Source organism: Mixophyes fleayi, chromosome 10, assembly GCF_038048845.1.
Source record: "Mixophyes fleayi isolate aMixFle1 chromosome 10, aMixFle1.hap1, whole genome shotgun sequence".
Lineage (NCBI taxonomy): Eukaryota > Metazoa > Chordata > Amphibia > Anura > Limnodynastidae > Mixophyes > Mixophyes fleayi.
In genome coordinates, this window is record NC_134411.1 from 57,112,737 (window position 1) to 57,136,252 (window position 23,516).

At 40.0% G+C, this 23,516-nt stretch overlaps 1 protein-coding gene across 1 annotated transcript in view; it reads left to right on the forward strand.

Annotated features, from left to right (window-relative positions):
- CARMIL2 (capping protein regulator and myosin 1 linker 2) overlaps positions 1-23,516 on the forward strand; it is a 1,059,949-nt gene that overhangs the window by 132,149 nt on the left and 904,284 nt on the right. The window contains exon 6 of the mRNA XM_075188807.1: positions 4,577-4,671. Coding sequence (XP_075044908.1) covers positions 4,577-4,671 — 95 coding nt within the window. The remainder of the gene's footprint in view (positions 1-4,576; positions 4,672-23,516) is intronic.

Below are 23,516 nucleotides of genomic sequence, written 5' to 3' on the forward strand. Positions count from 1 at the left end.
GTGAGAGCACAACGGTTTCTTTTTACATTTTTTTTTTTTTTTTTATTGTTTACTGTATTGCCGGTTTAAAAATAATTCCCAGGTGTTCTTTACATAAATCAAACATACACACTTATTTTTTTAAAATAAACAATTTTTTCTTTCAAACGGTATAATATAAATTAATGTTAACTAAAACTTAATAAATTTAAAGCTTGTTAAGCATTTATATTTTTTCTTATTTTTTTTTATGTATTTTTTTTTTTTTAACAATTTTTGGTACCTGTGATTTTCAAACAAAACCTTGGGTGGGGGATTGAACTTGGGGTGTGGGATAATGCGGATGGTGGTCTTGAACCTGAATTTATTTTTTATAATTGTACTCTTAGTACATTGATAAAACATATCTTCGCTCTCTGGTTGTACTTTGTTCACACATTTTCATAGCTCACCAAAGTTCAGAAGTGGTACATTAACTTAAACTCTCTGCAAAGAGAGTTTAAGTCATGTTATGCTGAACACATATATATAGATAATCCAGATAATGTTAGGTTGCACTGTGAAATATAAACAATACATATTGACCATCATTGGCCAAATAAACACACCTCTACACCACTTACCTATGGATTTTGCCTTGGTGGTTTATTTTAATCACATACTGACTCAGAAAACATCACTATTACATAGCAGATCTTGTACTTTGTCCAATGAAGGTTATCACAAGCCATAATACCTAGTAATGAGCCAGATATAACAGTAATATATTTATTTACAAATATTCAATTGAGATTAATAGGCAATTTACACCTACTAATATCAGCCCGAAAATCTGCAAGGAGCTCAGCCTGTCTCCTCCTCAGGTCGCGCAACTGCCACTGGAGCTGCACAATTGTGCACCTGCAGTTAAATTATAGACTGAGGTCTGGAGTCAAGGTTGAAAACCGTTCTTGGAGAAATGTTTCTATATTATCCTGGGTGGTGGATTCTGCAAGGTTCTGGATGCGTATGTTGTTGCACCGCTCATGTTTTTTCAGGTACTCATTTTAGGTCTTTAGTTCTTCTCATTTATTATTTAAATAATCCACATCTCTGTTTTTTTACAAATTCCAGCAAGAAACAGACTCCTATTAAGATTATAGCTTTGCAGTACAAGCAGCTAAGGATAAAATGTCCTTGATGCAGGAGACTGCTTTCTCAAGCTTGTATTCAAGAGAGGAAGTTTGTCAGTGCAAAAATGTCCTCTTAGGTGGATGGAATTGGGAAAGAAGTTTCTTCATGTTCCATAGACAACTGCAGTGGTGAAGGATCGTCCTGTTGCGAGGGTGCCTTTTCTTGCCTAGTGAATTGATTAATAATCTCTGAAGTAACTCCTTTTTATATGTACTTTTATGAGCACTGTATTTGGTGAGCCTTTGAGATTGGAATATGCAGATAAAAAAGAATATTGAAAACACCTGTTTGTAGGGATTAGGAAATGCCCTGGAAGGGAATGGGGTACTAGTCTAATTTAAGTGGTCATTACGTGCAGAGGTAGATGTTAGTAGACCATCTAGAGCTCAAATCTGCTGTATTAATTTTTTACTGCTGCAACAGAGTCAACAGAATGACAGCATTCAGCAAGTTTAGCTGTAGCTGCAATACATCATGTGCACAATAGGGGGTGAGATCGCAAACAAGCCTGTGGTTTGGGGACCTGACACAAGGTTATGTTGTGTGGTTTTAAAGTTCTTAGGATTGATTCAGACCTATAATGTGAACAATATTGCAGTGTATGAAATGGCAGCTGTAATGTCTTTGCTTGTCAGTACTGAATTACTTCCACTAACACATGGATTTTAAAATCAAGAAATATTTTTTTGAGGGGGAGCTATGCTGCTCACAGTCAAACACTTCACTCTGTCTTTTGGCTGCTTACTAGTACAGATGCGGTCATCCTCAGAACAACCGGAGAACATATTAGATTTGCGTCTAATCTGTAGGTCACAGGAATATACAGCAGGGTAAGTAGTAGTCAAAGCAGGTTCTTGAAGCAAAATTATGTTTTATTAGCTCAAGTAGTCCTAGCAAGGACAGGTCACAGTCACTAGCTGAAGGTACTAGTGACATCCAGAAAGGTACAGATGGTATAAACAATAATGATACATTTTAGTACAAACCAGTGCTGTTTCATATAGTTTTGGACAAAGCCTCACAAGGGGGAAAGCCAGCCCCCTGAACTGTTTGGTCGCCCCAAGAAGTCTAAATTATTTATAGTATCAGGATTCAATATGTTTCGCCAAATATGGATTTAAATGCTATTTATACTTAACAAAATTTACTCTTGTCTGTGATATCCTACATCATGTGCTGTTTACAATGTTCAGACATGTTCTTTTCCCTTCCAGGCAGGATACAGGTAATGACTCCCTGTTGTGTATTCAAATGTTGATCACTCACATTGAATAGACTTAATTAGCCTTAAGAATTACTTTCTCTTCAAGTTACACAATAGACTCCTCAAACAAATGCTCATTGCATCAGACATATACTTCAGAAATGAATGCATTTCCTACACAGGAATATAACACAATATAATAAAATAAGTACATTTCTAATACATAGTATTAAGAATCAGTACATTTGTAACAATATAAATGTGCATACTGTGCTAATAATTTTAAATATATTATTACAATAAGTTATTTATAGGTGATCCAGCCACACTGCCCCTCACACAATTTACTTCACAGGCAAACACTTGGATTTTAATATTAAGAAATGTCTTTTATTTATTGGGGGAGTGCTGTTCAGAGTCAAACACAGGCAAGCTGCTTTCTGTATTACTCACAAAGAAGCACACAGGTGTCAGTCTGTTGGAAATACTCAGGAATGTCAGAGCAAAAAGGCTCGTCCTGCTAAGAATTTCCTCAAGATTCCTCATTGCAGATAATAGAGCATGCATTGCTTGTGCATTACAACTGAGTGAATTTCAAATGATGCCATGCTGCGTTTAGAATCTCTTCAAAAATGAGACGTTTGTGCAGGAGGTGATCTCTGTGGCCCGTAAAATTTCTTGGTATTTTCGGCATTCAGCGACCACATGTAGAGCATATCAGCAGCTACCTGGGTTTATCTTCTTTTTTAAAATGATTATTTATGCTGCTGCTATCCCTCTCCAATGTGTCAACTCTAATGAGCTTTAATTATTGCTGCTGCTGTCCATCTCCAAAATGTCATACCTGCTGTCTAATGTATGTCATACCTGCTGTCTAATGTTGAGAATATCAAATATGTCCATTCTCTTTTCCAAACCTTTTCAGTTCTGGGTGAGGCCCACATTGGTCTCTGTTATTTTCTTATTGTTGCTGCTGCTATCTCTCACCATGTCATATATACTGTACAACATTGAGAATAAAATATAATGATTTTCTCAAACCATTTAATTTGTGCATTGGCCCACCTTGGGATATCTTCATTTCTAAAATAACCATATCAGCCCATATGCTTTCATCCACATCTATTTATTTAGCACAACTAATTCCGCAGCACTGTACAGGGAACTCTCTCACATCAGTCCCTGCCCCAATAGAGCTTGCAGTCTAAATTCCCTAGCACACACACAGACTAGGGTCAATTTGATAGCAGACAATTAACATACTAGTATGTTTTTGGATTGTGGGAGAAAGCCCACGCTAACACGTGGAGAACATACAAACTCCTCACAGATAAAGCCATGATTCAAAATTCAACTCATGACCCCAGTGCTGTGAGGCAGAAGTGCTAACTACTAAGTTACTGTGCTGCCCTAATGCTTTACAGGTGTCCTTTACTTTATGAAACTGCCATCCTGTCTTACACTACGTTTCATAGGGATTGTATCTTTTTTTAAAACAGTCATGTGTTTGTGCCACTGCTCTGTCACTATTTTTAGCCAGCCAGCTAGAAAATATTGACAGTTGGGAGGTGGTCATTAGAACATAGACTGTAAATTAATGCTAATCATAAATACTAATGTAGGAACCAAAACAGCTCAACATTTTACCTAGTTTTCATAATTTGTAATGAAGTCTAGATCCAAAACTAAAACCAAAACACATGCAAAGTTGCAAAAACAACCAAGCACCATTCACTATCTGTCTCATTGTAGAATTGTTTTGTCTCTGTATTTTTTTGTCTCTAAAAAAAAATTGCATTTAAAATACCAAAACCTACTATAATTTAACCTAGCATAAACTTTCATGTTATATTAATAACTAATTCAGGCACAAAAGTTATTTTTTTAATGATAACTGTAGTCTATAACCCTCATATTTTTTGTATGAACTGAAATGAAAGCATTGGCTGGTGATGTATTTACAGAGTAACATTTATTTCCAACTTGATATGAAAACAATGATCTGCTGTGGACTATTTTTCCTCTTTTTCAATTGTGCAATAAATAGTTAACTTCTCTGCAATTAGAAAATCCATGAAAAAGTAGGAGCAAGCAATTGTCCCACTGTAAAATAGCTAACTGCAAGACGGAAACATTGGTATAAACATGAATTTAACCATAGTATTTCAACTGAAATCTAAGTGCATAAACGTTTAATAATTTGATTTTTTTGTTTTGCAGAAAGCTAATAAGGAAAAATTCAGACCTACATATGAAATTCACTAAGTTAGCAGACTTTCTGGATGATTTTACACAAACTAACCAAGGACCATGTGGTAAATGTACATTTTTTAAACCTTTGATTTTCATTTTAAAGCAAGTCATGACAGTTATCAGTGCAATCGTGTTTAGATCAGTACATAGGTTTTCAGGTCTGACCACTTCAAAAAGTGTTTAGTGGTGAACCATGCCACTGCCTGGCTATGATTAGAGATCAAATAGTACAGTTTGATGTCTGGGAAGCCCTGACCTCCATTCGTCATTGGTAGGCTTAAATTTGGCAACCTTGTTCTTTTTATTTTATTCCTCCACATAAATGCCACAAACCATTTGTGTAATTGGACCAAGATGGCCTCCAACACTCAGACTGGCTATGTATGAAATAGGTAGTGTAAGGTTCAGTTTAAGATTAAAGAGGAAAGTGGGCATCCCTGCCGTGTCCCATTAGAAATTGAAAATGGGGAAGACAGGCCATCTAAAAACTTACCAGAGAAACCCATTGACCCCAAAACCCTAGACATAAAGGTCCAAGAGATGCGATCAAACGCTTTTTCGGCATCGAGTGCAATGATCAATGACGCTAATTTACCAGAGTGAATAGAATGTATGAGGTCAATAGCCTGTCTGGTGTTGTCTATAGCTTGATGGCCTGGTATAAACCCGACCTGATCTGGATAGATCAGGGAGGGTAGGAGAGTGTTCAAGCGGTTAGCTAAAATTTTGGCAAAGATTTTGAGGTCCACGTTTAGTAGGGATATAGGTCTATAATTGGAGCAGGAGGTAGGATCTTTATCTGGTTTTGGTATGACAACGATAGTGGCCAAGGTCATCGCCTCATTAAAGGGTGCACCCATTAAGATATTGTTAAAAAATCTGTCACGTGTTGGGCAAGGTCTTTGGCAAATTTTTTATAATATTGTGATGAGAGTCCATCGGGGCCTGGAGCCAATGATGGTTTCATCGATTATATCGCTGAAATTGTTTCTATTTGGGTGATATCCGCGTTCAAAAAAGTGATGTCAGTGTCTGAGAGATGTGGCAGTGAGAGAGATGACAAAAAAAGATGTAATTTCTGTATCAAGAGATTCGACAGAGGACGAAGTCTCAGGGAAATTGTATAAAGCTTTGTAATAATCGTGGAATTCTTGAGCGATTTGCACCATTTTATTACTATTTTTATATACCAAAATTTCTTTAATTTAAGTGTAGGATTGCAGTCGCCAGAGACACAAAAATAATTGAAAAAATCAGGGGTGGAAGTTGACACCCCTGTCCTGTGCAATTAATTATTTTAAAAGGTTATGATGAGATACCATTCACTGAATTTCTAGCTGATAATATGGAATATAGGGCTTGTAAGCTTGCAATTGTCCCAAATCCAAATTGGTGAAGGGTTTCAAGCATGAATAATTGATCCTGTCAAATTCATTCTCTGCGTTCAGAGAATGTAAGAGACATGGGATTTTAGCATATAGTATGATGTGTTCAAAGTGATAAAGGCCTATAATGAGCACTTTTGGGATATCTATAATCCTGGTTTCAAGAGCATGTTTCAAGAAAGGTTTGTCCTCCAGAACGCTGTTGAACAAGGCTGTCAAATGGGGACAATAATATTTTGGAAAGTTTTGTAATGTGGCTGTGAAGCCATTTAGGCCTGGAGGTTTATTAGCTGTCATATTTTTAATAGTGTGGGCTATATATTTTATTTGCAATATCTGCACATATCTTTCAACAGTTCCGACGACAGTCGGGGAAGTTACACTGCGACAAGAAGCTGGAGGGGCTGCATGTGAATGTTGAGTCAAGTTGCAGTTTTTCATAAAATTAGAATTTTAAATATATAAGATCTTATTTAGTAATACTTTGGTTCACAGTCTGGAGGTTAATAATCGGTCTGTCTTGTCGCCTTTCCTTAAGATTACTAACTAGTTTAAGGCATTTTAAGTTTTGACTGTTAACTTTAATTTACCTGTTGCCACAATTAGTTTGGAGTGATCCTTTTTAGAGCACCGTGTTTAATATTTTATATCACGGTGTTGTATTTGTTCAGAAATGTGCAAGATTTTTTTCTGCTCTGAGCTTTTTAACATAAGCTGAGTTTTTGATCAGGTTGCTACGGATCACTGCTCTATGGGCATCCCATAAAACATGGTAGGAATTGTTGGAATAACATTGGTGCTAAAATAATGTAACTCTGTTTCTGCTTGTGTTTTTATTGAGGCTTGAGAAAAATTAAGTTAAGGTGCCAAGGTTGGATTGAGACTGTTGTCCTGACTCGGAACCAATAATATCCACTGCTACCAGGCTGTGATCCGACAATGTACTAGAGGATATAGAGTAATCTACAATACTCTGGGTGGGTTCTGTGCTCTGAAAGATCACGTCTAGCCTGGTGTGAACATCATGTAAGGGAGACTAAAAGGTGTAATCTCTGGCCAATGATTCTCTAACCCTCCATACATTAAATAAGAGAGAAGGAGGGAGATAGCTTTGGAATTCTTAGAAGCCACTTGTTTCAGAGATTTCAATTCAGGTGGCAAAGCAATAGAAGTGTTGAAGTACCCTGCCAAGACTACTCTGCTGCATCTGTGCTTAAATATTAACTCATTAATTGCATGGGAATTTTTTTATTGTTTTTTGTTGGATGCATATATATATATATATATATATATATATATATATATATATATATATATATATATATAAAATAGGGTGTACCTGATGTAATTTAGTCCACCTGCAAGAATTATGTAAAAGGCGGGATAGCTAGAAAACAAGATAGCAACCTCGCCCTCTTTTTCATGCATGGTAGGTGTTAGGAAAATGCTTGGACTTTAGTTCTGGGTGGTGAATGCTTGTAAAGTTTGTCTAATGGAGAAATATGATATAACCTTTTAATTGTTTTGAAGTGAGAAATAGGGTAGGGCTCTTTTGGGGACTGTTAAGACCTTTTGTGTTTAATGAACATTGATTAAAATTATGGTGCAAGGCTCTTTTCAGATTTTTCTGTGGCTCACCACTGCCCCAATAATAAAACAGATTAGTAGCAACTAATGGCAGGAGATGTTAGGGAATGGGGAGGCATAAGGAAATGTTATTTAGAGACATTGTTGTATTCTGCACAAGATATTGGAGTCATCGAAAGAGTAGTGTTAGAACCTGGGCTCACTAGATAACACTGGTACCTAAGGGTTCTTTGGATCACACAGGCAAAGAGAAAGTGAAGAAATTATATCTTTATTACAGAAGGTATCACAAAATTGTAAACAATAGCTAATATTACAGAAAAAATAACTTTAAATAATCATCTACACATTCACCATACTCAAAAGAACCCACACAGAATACCAGAGACAATATGACAATAACTGTATAAATAATAGAAATTACTTAATCGGACCAAGTTGTAATGTTCCCAGCCCAAGTTATAGTTTTAGTCCTAATGCAGTTGCTGGGACAACTGCAAGGATGGTACTTCAGTGTGCTGGGAGTTTTCGTTGTCCTGAAAAAGTTTTAAAATTCTATGGGTAATGGTTAACAATGTCTGGCCAAGCTTTAGTAATGAAGTTTCCCTTCCTAGCTGTAAGTTCTATAGACTTGAACATTCCAGCCAAGCTGTAGTCCTGATTCTTGTGTCTTTTTGGTCCCGGCTGCTTGGCTTGGCTTGCAATGTTACCTCAGGATCATCCAGAATGTCATAGGCCTGAGAGTTTTAGGGGTTGTGTGATGATTTTGAGTTTAATGTAACCCTCTGTACTGCACAGCTCACCTACCCGGTACCTCTCCAAGGTTCAAAATCACACAGGCAAATATCCAGAATAACATAAATAACTTTATTTAACAAAATGGTAGAACCAAACAGCAAGAAACCATATTTAAATAATAACCTGCAACAAATAACACTACAGGTCTGGTACAGACAACATACAGGGTATAATGAAAGCACCTCACTGGTATCCTAGCCACTCTCAGGGACTTCTGTCTATCCATTCAAGCTTCTCCCCCTCTCTCCTTAGAGGCTTCCAGCAAGGCAGTGGTCCTGAGTCACTGTCACTCCACTTTTGGAGGACACACAGCTCCCCAAGACCTGGAGAGTTAGATCAGGGTAAAGGCAATACTCCAGGGACCGATAGTCCCTTTCCTGTATGGGCAGAGGCTGAGGCCTCAACGCCAGCCTGACTTCAGCTATCACTGGGTAGTGATGCCAATTTGCTTTTCTCTGGAGTTGGTATTTAAAGGCAGAAATGACCTTCCTGGGAGTTTCAGGACTTGCCTGATTGAGTATTATTTTCTGTGTTTACCTTTTCACAGATAGCAGATGATTTGCTTTTGATACAATTAGGGACATATATTGTTCTGTGACTATACAGCAGAAGTTGTTTAAGCAAGTAAGGTTACAATCCAGAGAAATTACATTTAAATATGTAATGTAGACATCTAACTGTTGACCTTGTCCCTATACTAGCACACACAGACACACAGCTAAACAAAGACAAGAGACCCCGCCTGTTGTGATGTACATTCATACAGGACTGGTGGACAATAATCCTTTTGCCTAAGCTGAGACAATGGACTAGTTTGCAAGATAAGAAAACCATGCTGGCAGACATTTTAACTACTTACAAATAGAATATATTCAAGTTTAAATATGACTGCCAAATATGGGGAACCAGAGGGCTAGAAAAAGTATATGCTTTTATAGTCCACAGTTTTTGAGAAACTAGGTGCAGACTGGTTGAGATGATATTATTACTTTGTTTCACCACAGGTTGGAGCTGAGAGTTGAGGGATGACAGTACCATGTGGGTTTTCCTCCTGCTTGGTTGGTGCTCAGGTGTCTGGTATAGCCCACGGGAAGGACAATAGCCCTTAATCCATTTGTTGTGGAGGTTTGGTTTGCATATACTGTATATTACAAAATTTTAACAGGGATATGACAGTGATATGACATTAACATATAGGGTGACTGAGTATATCAGAATTACATAAAGACACACTTACTATCACAGGGTAAATTTATCCCCTATGCAACAGGGAATTGTCCACTTCCCAGTGTCATGGGGAACATTAGAAGAGGTATAAAAGTTCTTTAGTTCATATTATGTGAGGCACAAGGCACCAGTCATGGCAACTGTGTGGGGGTTTCCTGGTTCTGAAGCCTAAGAGAAGCAGTGCAATGGATTTAATTAGTAAGTATGTGGTTAAGTCCCTAGTGTGTTGGGAACACCTAGTTAATGAATGGTAAGTGTAGGTATAGTTAATGTAGAAATATTGGGGGAAGAGGATATCATAAATGGGTGGATTATGTAGTGTGAAGCATGACCATGGTGAGAATTGTAGTCCTTTATAAAAAGTCCTGGCATAGTCGGCTAGGAGATATAACAAATAATGATAGGCACACAAGTTATCCATCTCTCCCTTGCCCTGTCTTGTGTAGGGATAAGCTGCCATACTTAATTTGTGGAGGACTGGACACTAGGCCTGGAGAGAGAGTCACAGACAGACAAAAATGAAACAGCCTAGTGTAACATGTGAATAACATGAATGGTATTAGAATATTAGCAACAATGAAAACCGCATAGTTTTAGCGTAAATCTAAGCCAAGTACTTCATTGTTGTCCCGGTAGTGTGACAACTCAATAGTAGATAATGGAGCCTAACTACCACCAACTACCTAGCTTCCAGCACACATCCCCATGCAAGGATTAACAGCTATAAGGGAGGTAAAGTTTGAGTGCATGACAACACAGCTAGGAAAGGGGGGTTGCAGGTAAGCAAATTAAGCTAATCTTAAAAGGGCAATAAAATGGGAGTAAAACAGAAATGGAGGACAAATAATATCAATATATCTTCTGCAACAAGCATGAAAAACTTTATTCAACATGTTATATGTATTAAAGATTCCTAACAAAAGGGGATTCCACTTAAACACCCCTCGGAAGGTGATCCAGACTGGAACTGTTCGTGTTGAGCACATGAGTCAGAAGACCGATGATGGGCACAATTGGTAGAAGGCCCGGACTGGGTACACAACGCCGAATTGACAGCACTATGAAGTATCTCTGAGCGAACAGCTCTATGAGGCAACTCTGACTGAACAGCACTATGAGGCAGCTTTGACATAACAGCACCATGAGGCACCTCTGGCTGAATACCACTACTGGAGGGACAGTCTGGAGGAACATGTTCCTCTCTAGAACAGGCTGGAGGGCACCCTCTCTGCAGCACACTGGAGAGAAAGACCCTCTCTGGAGCAGGCTAGAAGGACAGGGCCCTCTCTTGAGAAGGCTGGAGAGTAGCTGTCTTAAAAGCGGTTTAGAAAATATGCTAAGCTAAATTTATTTTCTGAGTCCAGAGAACGCTTTGGATATCCTGGGGCTCATTTGGGTCTCCTTAAAGGACATTGCACCAAGAAGTGCTATAGAGGCAAAGATGATTGACCCTTTGGTGTGTGTGGTCCTCCTCAGATAAAGAGGGACATGGGAGGCCTGCCAGTTTGTGACTCTCAGTGTCAGAGGCCACAGTCAATTGTGAGGAACTTACCTGCTCAATGCTCCTGATCACAGCATTCTCTTTTTTACTTCCTGCTTGGTGCTGCGATCATGTGACCCTGAGCGAGGAGTTTGAAACTCCCTACACTATTTAAAATCCCCTCTCACACACACTCTGTGTCAGAGCAACAGGTTGCTAACCCCTCCATCTGGCTCCCGCTATGCTTTCTGGTTCTCGGCTCCTAGTGAATTTCTTCTGACTTGTCTGACTAAGCTTCCTTGATTATCCCTTGTGCTGCTTTCTTCAGTGTATGTCCGACTCGGCTTGTTTACTGACCCAGCTTTCCGGATTATCCTTGGCACCAGTACTTCAGTGTTTATCCGACCCGGCTTGTTCACTGACCTCACTTTCTGGATTGTCCTTGGCTTTGTGTACCTGAGAGTGTATTAGATCTGGCTTGGAATGTTGACTACGACCTCTGTACCTGCCTTTGTTTATCCAGCTGCATCTGTCCATCTACCCTTTATCACATCAGGGGGCTACCCTGCGGACTGCAACCTGTGGACTCCCAGAAGCAAAATTCATCCTGCCTTGCAGTGGGTCTTCAGGAAGGCCTGCACCAATCCTGATTGATTGTTGCCTTCAGTGACTGTAACAGCATTGGAACAGGTGCAGCACAATTAGTCTCTTTATAACAAGGTACAAACTCTGGAGGATGCAATGTGATAATGATGTTCCCCGTGGAAAAATAATTTGTTTCTCCAGAGCTGGAACTCAAGCAAGTTTGGGAATTTGTATAAGCACCTCAAATAACAAACTAAAGACTTGTGATATTTGGGAACAGAGTTGAAGAATGTCCACCTGGAGCATCTAGAAGAGGGTAACTTCTGTAGGAATAGTAGACATGGTCTCAGGATGTCACACGCTGAGTTTAAGAACCGACACACTAGACATCTTCTGAACAAGGGTAGAAGGTTTGCAACAGCAGGCTCAAATTAGGACCAGTTCATACTATACCTATGAACACCAAACAAAGTGGTTTCTTTAAGTACAGAAAAATACAGGAACAATTGGGTTCTAGCAACTGAAAAGGCAGATAACACAAGTACTGAAAGGCCAGAAAATGCTGAGGACCCCAGGCAGGAGAGGTGATCGATCTGCAGGCAGAGTCTGAATGTCAAATATAAGTTGGGAAGCTTGTGTGTTGGAGACTACGCAGTTGAGATGAACTGCAGGTACAGAGAGATTGGATGTCCAGGAGCGTGCAAGTTATGTGCAAGTTGAATTCACATTGCATTTGAAGATGAATTAGGTCCTGTACGTTTTTCCTGTGTTTGTGTGAGTTTTCTCTGTGGGTTCCAGTTTCCTCCCACACTCCAAAGACATTCCCCCCCATAAAATATATTTATTAGGATGTTATGAATGTCTACAGTACATAAAATGCATTTTACCGTTGCTCCTGATTGTAGAGACATGTTCAAGCTTACATACGTGACAGTCATCATTAGTAATTGGCACTTAGACAAGACCTATAGCTGCTACAAGTGTTACAAATGAAAAACACAGAATTTTCAGTGCCCAAAGCTTGATTCGGATGCTGATGTGTGCGCTCGAACTTGGCACGTCCTTACTGTAAATTGACTGTGTGTATGCCCATTCCCCTCCCCACTTTGCCCCTGAAATTCTATGCTATAGTAAGGGTCCTCGAAAATGAATTGGACATTGCTGTGTACTCTGACGTATAGTTCATTTCTCGGCATTTGCAGTGCGATTTTACGCCAATCACACGTATCTGTATTTATTAGAGATGTTCTCTGACCCCTGTGTTTTGGTCTTGGATCTGGAATAACTACATGTTTTGTTTTTGGCAAAACTGCCCTCGCATGATTTGGTTTTGGTTTTGGATCTGTATTTTTTAGAAAAATTGCTAAAAAATGCTAAAATCACATAATTTGCTCTTTTTCCTTCCTACATTATTATTAACCTCAATAACACTAATTTCTAGTAATTTGCAGTCAAATTTGACCACCTCACAGGTCACAATATTATTCTCATACACTTTCGGACAAAGACTGCAGCGATCTGTCTGGATGCTAAACGACAGAGCAATGACACAAACACACGGCAGTTTATAGTACATCTAGGAAACATTGCCACACACCAGTGGTAGAAAAGAAAAGTGGTGCAAGATGGAATTGTCCTTGGGACCTCCCACTCAACTATATGTTAAAAAGCTTTAACAAACTCACAAAGAAACAGGAGAGGTAGCAGGTACAGTTAAACAAAGCAAGCAGTTCAGTGACAAGGAGTGCCACTTTTGTATCTGAAATGCTTGGCTTGTTTGGGCCCCCACAAAACAAGCTAACAATGGGCTTAAGGCAGCTAAGCTAACCGTGCTGTCAATGGACTCTACAGTGGCAAGATGTTGTTGGCATCATTTTCAGCCTCATCCTCACCCTCATCAGTGTGTACATCATTCCCACACAGTATTAATTAATCTCCGCTGGAATCCACCATTACAGAAGACTCTGTAACAAAAATGTAAAAAATTAAAATGTAAAAAAAAACTTTTACCTTTTTAAAAAATAAAAAATCCCTCTCTGATGAAGGGAAAACTTTAATGTAGAAAAACATAAAAATGCCAATATGCCATTATACCCAAAATATTAATACGCATTCTAGCATCAGCTAGTTTTCTTCTCTCAGACAGATCCCAGCACCTGCAATCTACAATGTCATCCTCATCCTCACCCTCATCACTGTGTACATCATCCTCACACAACACTATTTCATCCCCGCTGGAATCCACTATTACAGAAGTCTCTGTACTTTGATGTATTTGCCCGTAAAAGGCCTTCCTCATGGAATTTGTAGTTTTGGTGAACATCATCTTTCCTCATTTTTATGAAGTAGCCTCCTACGCCGATTGCAGAAAAGGTTCCCGGATTTGTTAAAAACTCTTTCCGAGTACACACTGGGGGGTGGGCAGCTTAGGTAATGCAAAGCGAGTTTTGTATATAGGTCTCCAAATTTTCTTTTTTCCTCCCAGTATGTAAAGGCACTGTCTGACATGTCTATTTCTATGCTGTTGTTAAATAATCCTCCACCATTCTTTGGATGTTGATAGTAGGATCAGGTGGAGTTGCGGCAGAGGTGCCATGATTTTTGGTCAATTGTTTTACAACAGACCAGATGGGAAAATGTTCTGCTGACTCATCTGCATCATCCCTGTGTCTCTTCTAAAAACTTAGTTTTTTCCTAGACAGGAGACTACTTTGCATCACTTCAGCACCTTGCACAACTCGGAAAGTATTCTCCACTGCGCTGGATTACAATAAATTCCCCCTCCTTTTCCAATGTAATGGCTTGTGGAGTAAGTGTGAATGGCTTTTCGCTGTTCCTTCATCCTTAGAAGCATATAAAGGGTGGAATTCTACGTTGTTACCACCTCGTGCTTCAGTTGGTGGCAGGGCAAAATATGGTCTTGCAGCTGCTGAAATTTCTCACATACTGTTGCAGAATGTTGAAAACTGTTCAGAAATTTTTTGGCCCACAGACTGCATCTCCTGCATGTCACTGTCATTTTTCAAAAAGCTCTGTATCACCAAGTTTATTGTATGAACAAAACAGGGAATGTGATGGAATTCACCCAGCTGTAATGCTCTCAAAATATTGGTGGCATTATCAGAAATGACATATCTTCAGAGAATCCAAACAGGATAAGCCATGTTGCAATGACATCCGTAAGTTTTTCTAACAGGTTGTCAGCGGTATGCCTCTTAGTGAAGCCGGTGAAACGCAGAGTAGCCTGCCTCTGAAAAATCTGTCACTGTCGGGTACATGCTGCTGCTGTTCCTTGCACTGAATGCGATTCACCAACCCAGTGGACTGTCACAGTCATATCATCTTTAGTTTGCCCAGTTCAGCTTGTCCACATATCTGTGGTTATGTGTACAATGGGTAGAATGGCATTTTGTAGCCTAATAATTACATTTTATCGAACCTTCTGGTAAAGGTGAGCAATTGCTTTACTAGTAAAATGGTGCTGTGAGGGAATTTGGTAACTGGACACAGGACCTCAATTAGCTGTCTAAAACTAGCTGCATTAATTGTGGATATTGGACGCAGATCTAACACTAGCATAGTCGCCATGAAGTCTGTGATCCGCTTTGCAACTGGGTGACAGCTTTCATACTTGCTTCCTCTTGCAAAGGATTGTTTGACAGTTAACTGTTGTAAATTGCGACTAGTCTTCTTCTTGGTCTAGTTCTGGGTTGAAGATCCACCCGCAGCAGCAGGAGTAACGCTCAAAAATAGTTCTGAGGAATCCTGGATAGGGGCGAAGTCATCTAGCCTTAGAAACTCGGATGCAGGCCTAACTCTTATCAATAATGAAGATATTAATGAGCAAGGTGTTGTCGGTGTGACTTTACAAATGGCTTGGCAACTGTTGTCAGAATTGGGTAAAAATAATTGCACACATAAGACATGGATTTTTTGGTCTTATGCCCAGGCATGACAATAGCTTTCTTCTAATCACTGGCAAGAACTGCTTCCACTGGTGCAGGATTTATACAAACAACATCATCCTCATCAACATCCTCCTTACCGCCATCATCAGCTACACATATATCCCCCTCATTCAGTGACATGCGGGAGATGCAGTCTGTGTCCCAAAATATTTCGGGTCATTTTGTCATTCTGCAACAGCATGTAGGAAATTGCAGCAGCTGAAAGAAGAATCGAATTTGAGAGGAATATACTTTAGTTCAGCGCTGTGGAGAATACTTTCCGTGTTATGCAAGTGCTGAAACCATTCTAAGTAGTCACCTGTGAAGTAAGTTCAGACACTATTTGCTTGAGTCAAGTGATTCCCTTAATTAGACTTTTGAAAAAGCAGCTAGAGAAATTGAAGGAGAAGATGAAACAAAGCAATACCACTAACTATGTTTGACTTGTAGATCAAGTACTTTATTCGCTTTGCCAGAAGTTATCAACATCTTGAAATCTGATCACTACATTTTGGCAACTGTGCTTGATCCTAGGTGGAAAGAAAGAGAAGACATAGCTCTTAAGCTATGTCTTCTCTTTCTTTCCAACTGACCTAGATCTCAAGAGATGCAATGATCTCCTGGTCAGCAAGCTGACAGCTCAAGTGATACATGACACGATGATGTCACCTCCCCCAGTCTCTTTGGCAAATGCTGCTAGGAAAAAACTTAGCCTTTCCAAGACACCCAGTGGTAATGCAGATGAGTCAGCACAACATTTTGACATTTGGTCTGGTATAAAAGAATTGCCCAAAATCGTGACAGTACTGCCATAAAATGAGCTATAAATTCCGCGAGAAAAGCAATTGTGGGCAAATACATCAAAGTACAGAGACTTCTGTAATAGTGGATTCCAGCAGGACGAAATAGTATTGTGTTAGGATGATGTACACACTGATGAGGGTGAGGGTGAGGATCCGGGTGAGGATGACAGTATAGATTGCAGGTGCTGGGATCTAGCTGAGAGAAGGGAGCTAGCTGATGCTGGTATGGTTGTTAATTTTTTGGGTAGAATGGCATATTGGCAATTTTATGTTTTTCTACAGTAAACTTTCACTTTTTTTTTTTACATTTTTGACTTAAAACCACTATGCACTTGAACATAGGCTTTAGCAGATTACGTAGATGGATTACTATCATCATGACTGGTGCCAGCAGCTGCTTGATGCTTCTGGTCTTCTGTAGACTAATGTGAATCTATTTCGATAGCACAGAACAATGTGACTGGAGACTTTAGAGTGACTATAACACTGCCACCCCTGTTTCTGTGTAACCAATGGCACTGAGACTGGAGGGTAACAAAAACACTGCCATCCCTCCTGTTTCTTTATGAGCAAATGCACAGAGCAATGTCACTGGAGACTTATAAGAACACTACCACTGCTCCTGTTTTTGTAGGAGCAATGGCACAAAACTATGTCACTGTAGACTTGTATGAAAACAACCACTCTTCCTGTTTTTGTAGGAGCAATGGCACAGAGCTATGTCACTGGAGACTGATAAGAAAATCACTGCCTTCCCTCCTTTTTTTGTTTTAGCTATGACACTTGCACACTGAACTGAAGACTGCCAAGAATGCTGCTACCCCTTCTGTGTCTGTCTGTGAAATGGCCCCAGATCTCCGTGTAGGGCGGTACTGATAGAATCCGATGATGCAATAATGACGTTTTGCCTCGTTTTCAGTTCCAAGGGCATGCAAAAGTACAGAGCCGGCTCAGCTCAATACTCGCATCGGTGTGTTCGGGTGGGCTCGGTTTTCGGAAAACTGAGCCTAAGCAGCTCTAGTATTTAAGTGCTTTAATGAATGAGGTTCATAATGTATAACATCCCCTTGTCCAGGAATTCTGTCTCCCCACTGTTTAGGCAGTGTTTGCCCCTCTGTAGAATTTGCCCAAGTTACCAGACCGTAATATCCTAATAACCAAGGATTGGCAACCACACTGCATAGGCATCACTTTTGTCCCTCTATATGGGGTAAATGCCTTCCATGCTGGGCTCTTTTACATTTCAGGTTCTTACATCCCCTTGGTGCTGCTTTTTCCACTGTGGTCTCTGTCTCCTAGGTAACAGAGAAAGCTGAGTTCCCTCTTTCAGGTCTCTCTCTCCCTCTTAGAGGCCTCCTACCCACTAATCTACCCCTAAATTACTTTATTTAAACTCATGGCAGTCACCACGCTCTTGTTTTCTGGTACCCTGGGGAGCCCAGAACCTACCCCTCTCCTGTCCTGGATTCCTAGCAAGATGGTGCTGCTCTCCCTTGATGCAGGAGACCCAAGTCTTTAAAGACTTGGGTTCTCACGTTATGCCCCTATCACTGGCACTGGTGCTTTGCATTATTGGTCATGTCCGCTAATGGTGACATAGCTGTCTACATTACCATATCTCACTTAAGGCACCTTCAGTGCCCTCCTGGTGATCTTGCATGCTGAAGAGTAGAGTAGATGGAAAGTGTTTAACATTGCAATTATCCCCTTTGGCTTGGTTGCACTTACAATTTCTCCTATTTGAGATTGTAGGAATGTCAGCTATAACTTCAGTTTTTGGCTGTTAGAGCTCTGTCTCTGAAGTGGATGGCAGATGTTGGTATTATGAATAATATCATTTTTTTAAATTAATAAATTTTTTTTGACCTGCTAAAGCTGTCAATGGGAACCTCTGATGAAATCACTCTAAAGAAATAATCTTATCTCCTTGGTCCACACTTTTTAACACATATTCTCAAATTACCTTACCAGTCTGGATTGAAAACCAATTCCTCTCTCCGCTTCAATTGTAAAGTGTCCTCTTCACTGAAAAAAGAACTTCACTTCTGTGATTTATGGTAGTTTGGTTATTGTTGTGGAAGAATAAGGTGATTCCTCTCTGAAGGTCTTTGAGCTGATTCATTAAGGATCTTAAATGAGGAGGATCCTTATTTCAGTCTCCTGGACAAAACCATGTTACACTGCAAGGGGTGCAAATGAGTGTTCTGTTTTGCACATAAGTTAAATACTGACTGTTTTTTCATGTAACACAAATACTTGATAGCTTATTTGTAGGGATGTGCACCGGCCACTTTTGGTGTCTCGTGTTTTGTGTTTTGGGTTTGGATTTGCTTGATGTTTTGGGTTCGGATTTGTTTCGCAAAACACCTGTCGAAAGGTTTTGGTTCGGATTTAAGGTTTTGGATTCGGATTTATTTTGAAAAAAGCATAAAAAGTTCCAAAATCAAGTTTTTGGGCTTATTTTCACTCTTACGCTATTATTAACCTCAATGACATTCAATAACAATCATTTCCACTAATTTCCAGTCTATTCTGAACACCCTCACACCTCGCAATATTGTTTTTAGTCCAAAACGTTTCACCAAGGTAGCTTTCTGGACTGCATAGGGGAGTGGTCCCGGTACCCTCAACTGGTCTCAATTCCACCAAAAAAGTATCTGGACTGCGTAGTGGAGTGGTCCCCACAATATAAAAAAAACACTGAACTGGTCTGAATTCCACCAAAAAAGTATCTGGACTGCGTAGTGGAGTGGTCCCCACAATATAATAAAAAAACCCTCAACTGGTCTGAATTCCACCAAAAAAGTATCTGGACTGCGTAGTGGAGTGGTCCCCACAATATAATAAAAAAACCCTCAACTGGTCTGAATTCCACCAAAAAAGTATCTGGACTGCGTAGTGGAGTGATCCCCACAATATAATAAAAAAAACCTCAACTGGTCTGAATTCCACCAAACAAGTATCTGGACTGCGTAGTGGAGTGGCCCCGGTACCCAATTTGATACCGGGGCCACAATATAATAAAAAAAACCCTCAACTGGTCTGAATTCCACCAAACAAGTATCTGGACTGCGTAGTGGAGTGGTCCCCACAATATAATAAAAAAAACCTCAACTGGTCTGAATTCCACCAAACAAGTATCTGGACTGCGTAGTGGAGTGGCCCCGGTACCCAATTTGATACCGGGGCCACAATATAATAAAAAAACCCTCAACTGGTCTGAATTCCAGCAAAAAAGTATCTGGACTGCGTAGTGGAGTGGTCCCCACAATATAATAAAAAAACCCTCAACTGGTCTGAATTCCAGCAAAAAAGTATTTGGACTGCGTAGTGGAGTGGTCCCCACAATATAATAAAAAAAGCCCAATTGTTCTGAATTCCACCAAACAAGTATCTGGACTGCGTAGTGGAGTGGCCCCGGTACCCAATTTGATACCGGGGCCACAATATAATAATAAAACCCTCAACTGGTCTGAATTCCAGGGAACAGATGGCGGACACCGGATGGACGTCTAAAACCAACATAGCAGTTAAGGGCGCAGTTCCTCTTTTTTGTGACTGCACAAACAATTAACGTAGTAATAGAAATGACATTTTTTTTTGTTTTAAATATAGAAAGAAAGAAGGTAGTACTAGAAATGGCAGTTATTTATTTTTTTTTAAATAGAGAAAGAAAGAGGGTAGTAATGGAAATGGCAGTTATTCGAATCCCAAGGAGAGTCTAAGTGGGGTGAGCCACAGAGAGATTATTTCCCTCAGTTTCTCTAACAGGTTGTCAGTGTTGTGCCTCTTCTTAAAACCTGTGATACATAACTACACACACTCGGCAAAGCTTTTACAAATTATCTGCAGCACAGGAGAGTACCACTGGACAGTACTTTAATAGCAGTACCTATTATTTTTGGGTACAGCAACAGTGAATGATCGTAGTTAGACTTTTAAATAGCAGCACAAGCTAGATTTTTAAAATTATGTAATATTTTTTTCAAATTATCTTTGGAAAATTTTTTATAATTTTTTTTTTATAAATTTAAATTTGTTTTTTAGAACTTTTGGATAACTTGGAAATAACAATGCCCTTAGCAGAACAGACCACAGGAGACAGGAAATACAGAAAGAAAGAAGGTAGCAATAGAAATGTCAGTTCCTCTTTTCTGGAACTGCACAAACAGTGATGAAAATGAAGGTGGAGCTGGTGGCATGTCACGGTCCTCTTCAGAGGACAATCTCCTGACCAGCAGGTCTTTGCACCGCTGTAGACTTGTGTCCGCCGGAAACAGAGACACAACATACGCTTTAAACCGAGGATCGAGAAAAACGGTGGCCAGAATGTATTCCTCTGACTTTAAAAGACTGACCACCCTCGGATCATGGCAAAGCTTACGAAGGGCTTCATCCACAAGAGCTACATGCTTGGTGGAATCGCAATGGTGTACCAGCTCCTCCCTCACTTTTTCCAGCTGCTTCTGCAAAAGCCTGATCAGTGGAATCACCTGACTCAAGCTGGCAGTGTCGGAACTGACTTCTCGAGTGGCAAGTTCAAATGGCTGCAGAACCTTGCACAACATGGAAATCATTCTCCAGTGCGCTTGACTCAGGCGCATCCCCACTCCTTTTCCTATGTCGTAGGTGGCTGTGTAGGCTTGAATGGCCTTTTGATGCTCCTCCATCCTCTGCAGCATATAGAGGGTGGAGTTCTAGCACGTCACTACCTCTTGTTAATTTAGATTGCAAGGCTTGTAAATACTTTGAAGATAAAAAAAGCAGGCTGCACAGACCTGTAACACACCCTCCCTCTACCCTGATCAATGCCCGAGTGAAGATGGCGGCGACTAGCGGGGAATTTATAGGATCCGAGTATAGCGAGATCCGACAGCGGGATTATGACTCAGAGCCTCGGTTTCAGTTTTGCAATTGGCGGGAATACCTGGATCTGTCTCGGATCCGGCTCGGATCGGCAACGTTCGGGTGGGCTCGGATTTCAGATATCCGAGCCCGCTCATCTCTACTTATTTGTACACTGAAATTTAAAGTTGATATTTGTGTGTTACATGAAAAAACAGTCAATATTTAACTTATGTGCAAAACAGAACACTCATTTGCACCCCTTGCAGTGTAACATGCTTTTGTCCAGGAGACTGAAATAAGGATCCTCTTCATTTAAGATCCTTAATGAATCAGGCCCTTCATCAGCAAATGTGTTGAAATTTCTGTAAGAAAGATTTTGTAGGCAACTCAAATTAAGTACAGGTCTGTTTTGCAATTTTAGAGTACTTTAAGGTTTGCTTAAACAATGATCTCACTGTTGTTATCTTTATAAATTCAGCTAAAATGTTCAAGCCCAGACAACAGCCAGATGAGGCTGTAGTGTGGTTACATGATCACACTGCAACTACCAATATGATGTGTTCATAGTAGAGATGCTCACTGACCCCCGTGTTTTGGTTTTGTTTTTGGATCTGGATTACCGTCGTGTTTTGGTTTTGGTTTTGGTTTTACTTTGCTATTTTGTTGAAAAATCAATGTTTTTGGGCATAAACTAACCAAATTTAGTGCTCCACCTGTTTCTTGGATAAGTAATGTAATTCTAAAGCTAATAAATTAGGAATAAAACAGTTTAATCCCTGGTAGGCCGTCCTTAATTCTGCACATGAACCTGATTGTCTTCCTCTCCATCTTAGCCTATTGGCAATGTAGCCATCGTCTTTGGGTGTACATTACACCCTACACTTATAGAAATATCTAAAGAAATGGACAAAGGCAGTTTGGTTTCTGTCTCTATAGCCCCCCCCCCTCCACTTGTAGTTGAATAGAAAAAAAGCAGCCTGCATAGACTGAACAATATAAAAAATCAATGGACCAGGGAAGTTTGGTGGCTGTCTATGACCTCCCTGACCTCCACTTGTATATGAACAGAAAAGAAGCAGCCTGCATAGACTGTAGAATTAGAATATGAAAAGAAATGGACAAAGTCAGTTTGGTATCTGTCTGCATCAGCCCCCCCCCCATCCACTTGTAGTAAAATAGAAAAGAAGCAGCCTGCATAGACTGTAGAAATAGAATATGAAAAGAAATGGACAAAGGCAGTTTGGTATCTGTCTGCATCAGCCCCCCCCATCCACTTGCAGTAAAATAGAAAAGAAGCAGCCTGCATAGACTGAACAATATAAAAAGTTAATGGACCAAGGTAGTTTGGTGGCTGTCTATGACCCCCCCCCCGACCTCCACTTGTATTTGAATAGAAAAATAGCAGCCTGCATAGACTGTAGAATTAGAATATGAAAAGAAATGGACAAAGTCAGTTTGGTATCTGTCTGCATCAGCCCCCCCCATCCTCTGCAGCATATAGAGGGTGGAGTTCTAGCACGTCACTACCTCTTGTTAATTTAGATTGCAAGGCTTGTAAATACTTTGAAGATAAAAAAAGCAGGCTGCACAGACTGTGGAGCTAGAAAGTGAAATTAAATGGACCACATTACTTTGGTGGCTATCTATGCCCCCCCCCCTACACTTGAAGTTGAATATAAAAAAAGCAGCCTGCATAGACTGTAGAACTAGAAATTCAAATATACAAAGAAATGGACAAAGGCAGTTTGGTATCTGTCTGCATCAGATCCCCTCTCCACTAGGAGTAAAATAGAAAACTATTCAGCCGTTAAATAATATAGAATATAAATAGAAATTGAGAAAGGCAATTGGTATCTGTCTACATCATAATCATCAACTTCATCATTAGCGCCCTCGTTGGTTACCCAAATCTCACCCTCATCCTCTTCTAATTCCAAACTGTCATCCTTACTTGGTGTATCACTTGCTACACTTGGGCTGTTCAGGCACACATCAGCAGAACTGCTGAAAGGGCCCTTCTTTATGGGTACATTATCAGAATGCTCACGATTTGACATACCACTGGTGGATGGACTCTCCACAGGGATTGGTGTCATTTCTGATTCAGAGCATACATTATCCTCTAATGCCTTACTGTTTTCTTTCAGCTCGGCTTTCCTGCATAACAGTAGTTGTGCACTACTTTTAGACTGCAAATTACTTGGTCTTACTTGCTCACGAGGGACCTTACAAGAAGAAGGCTCAGTA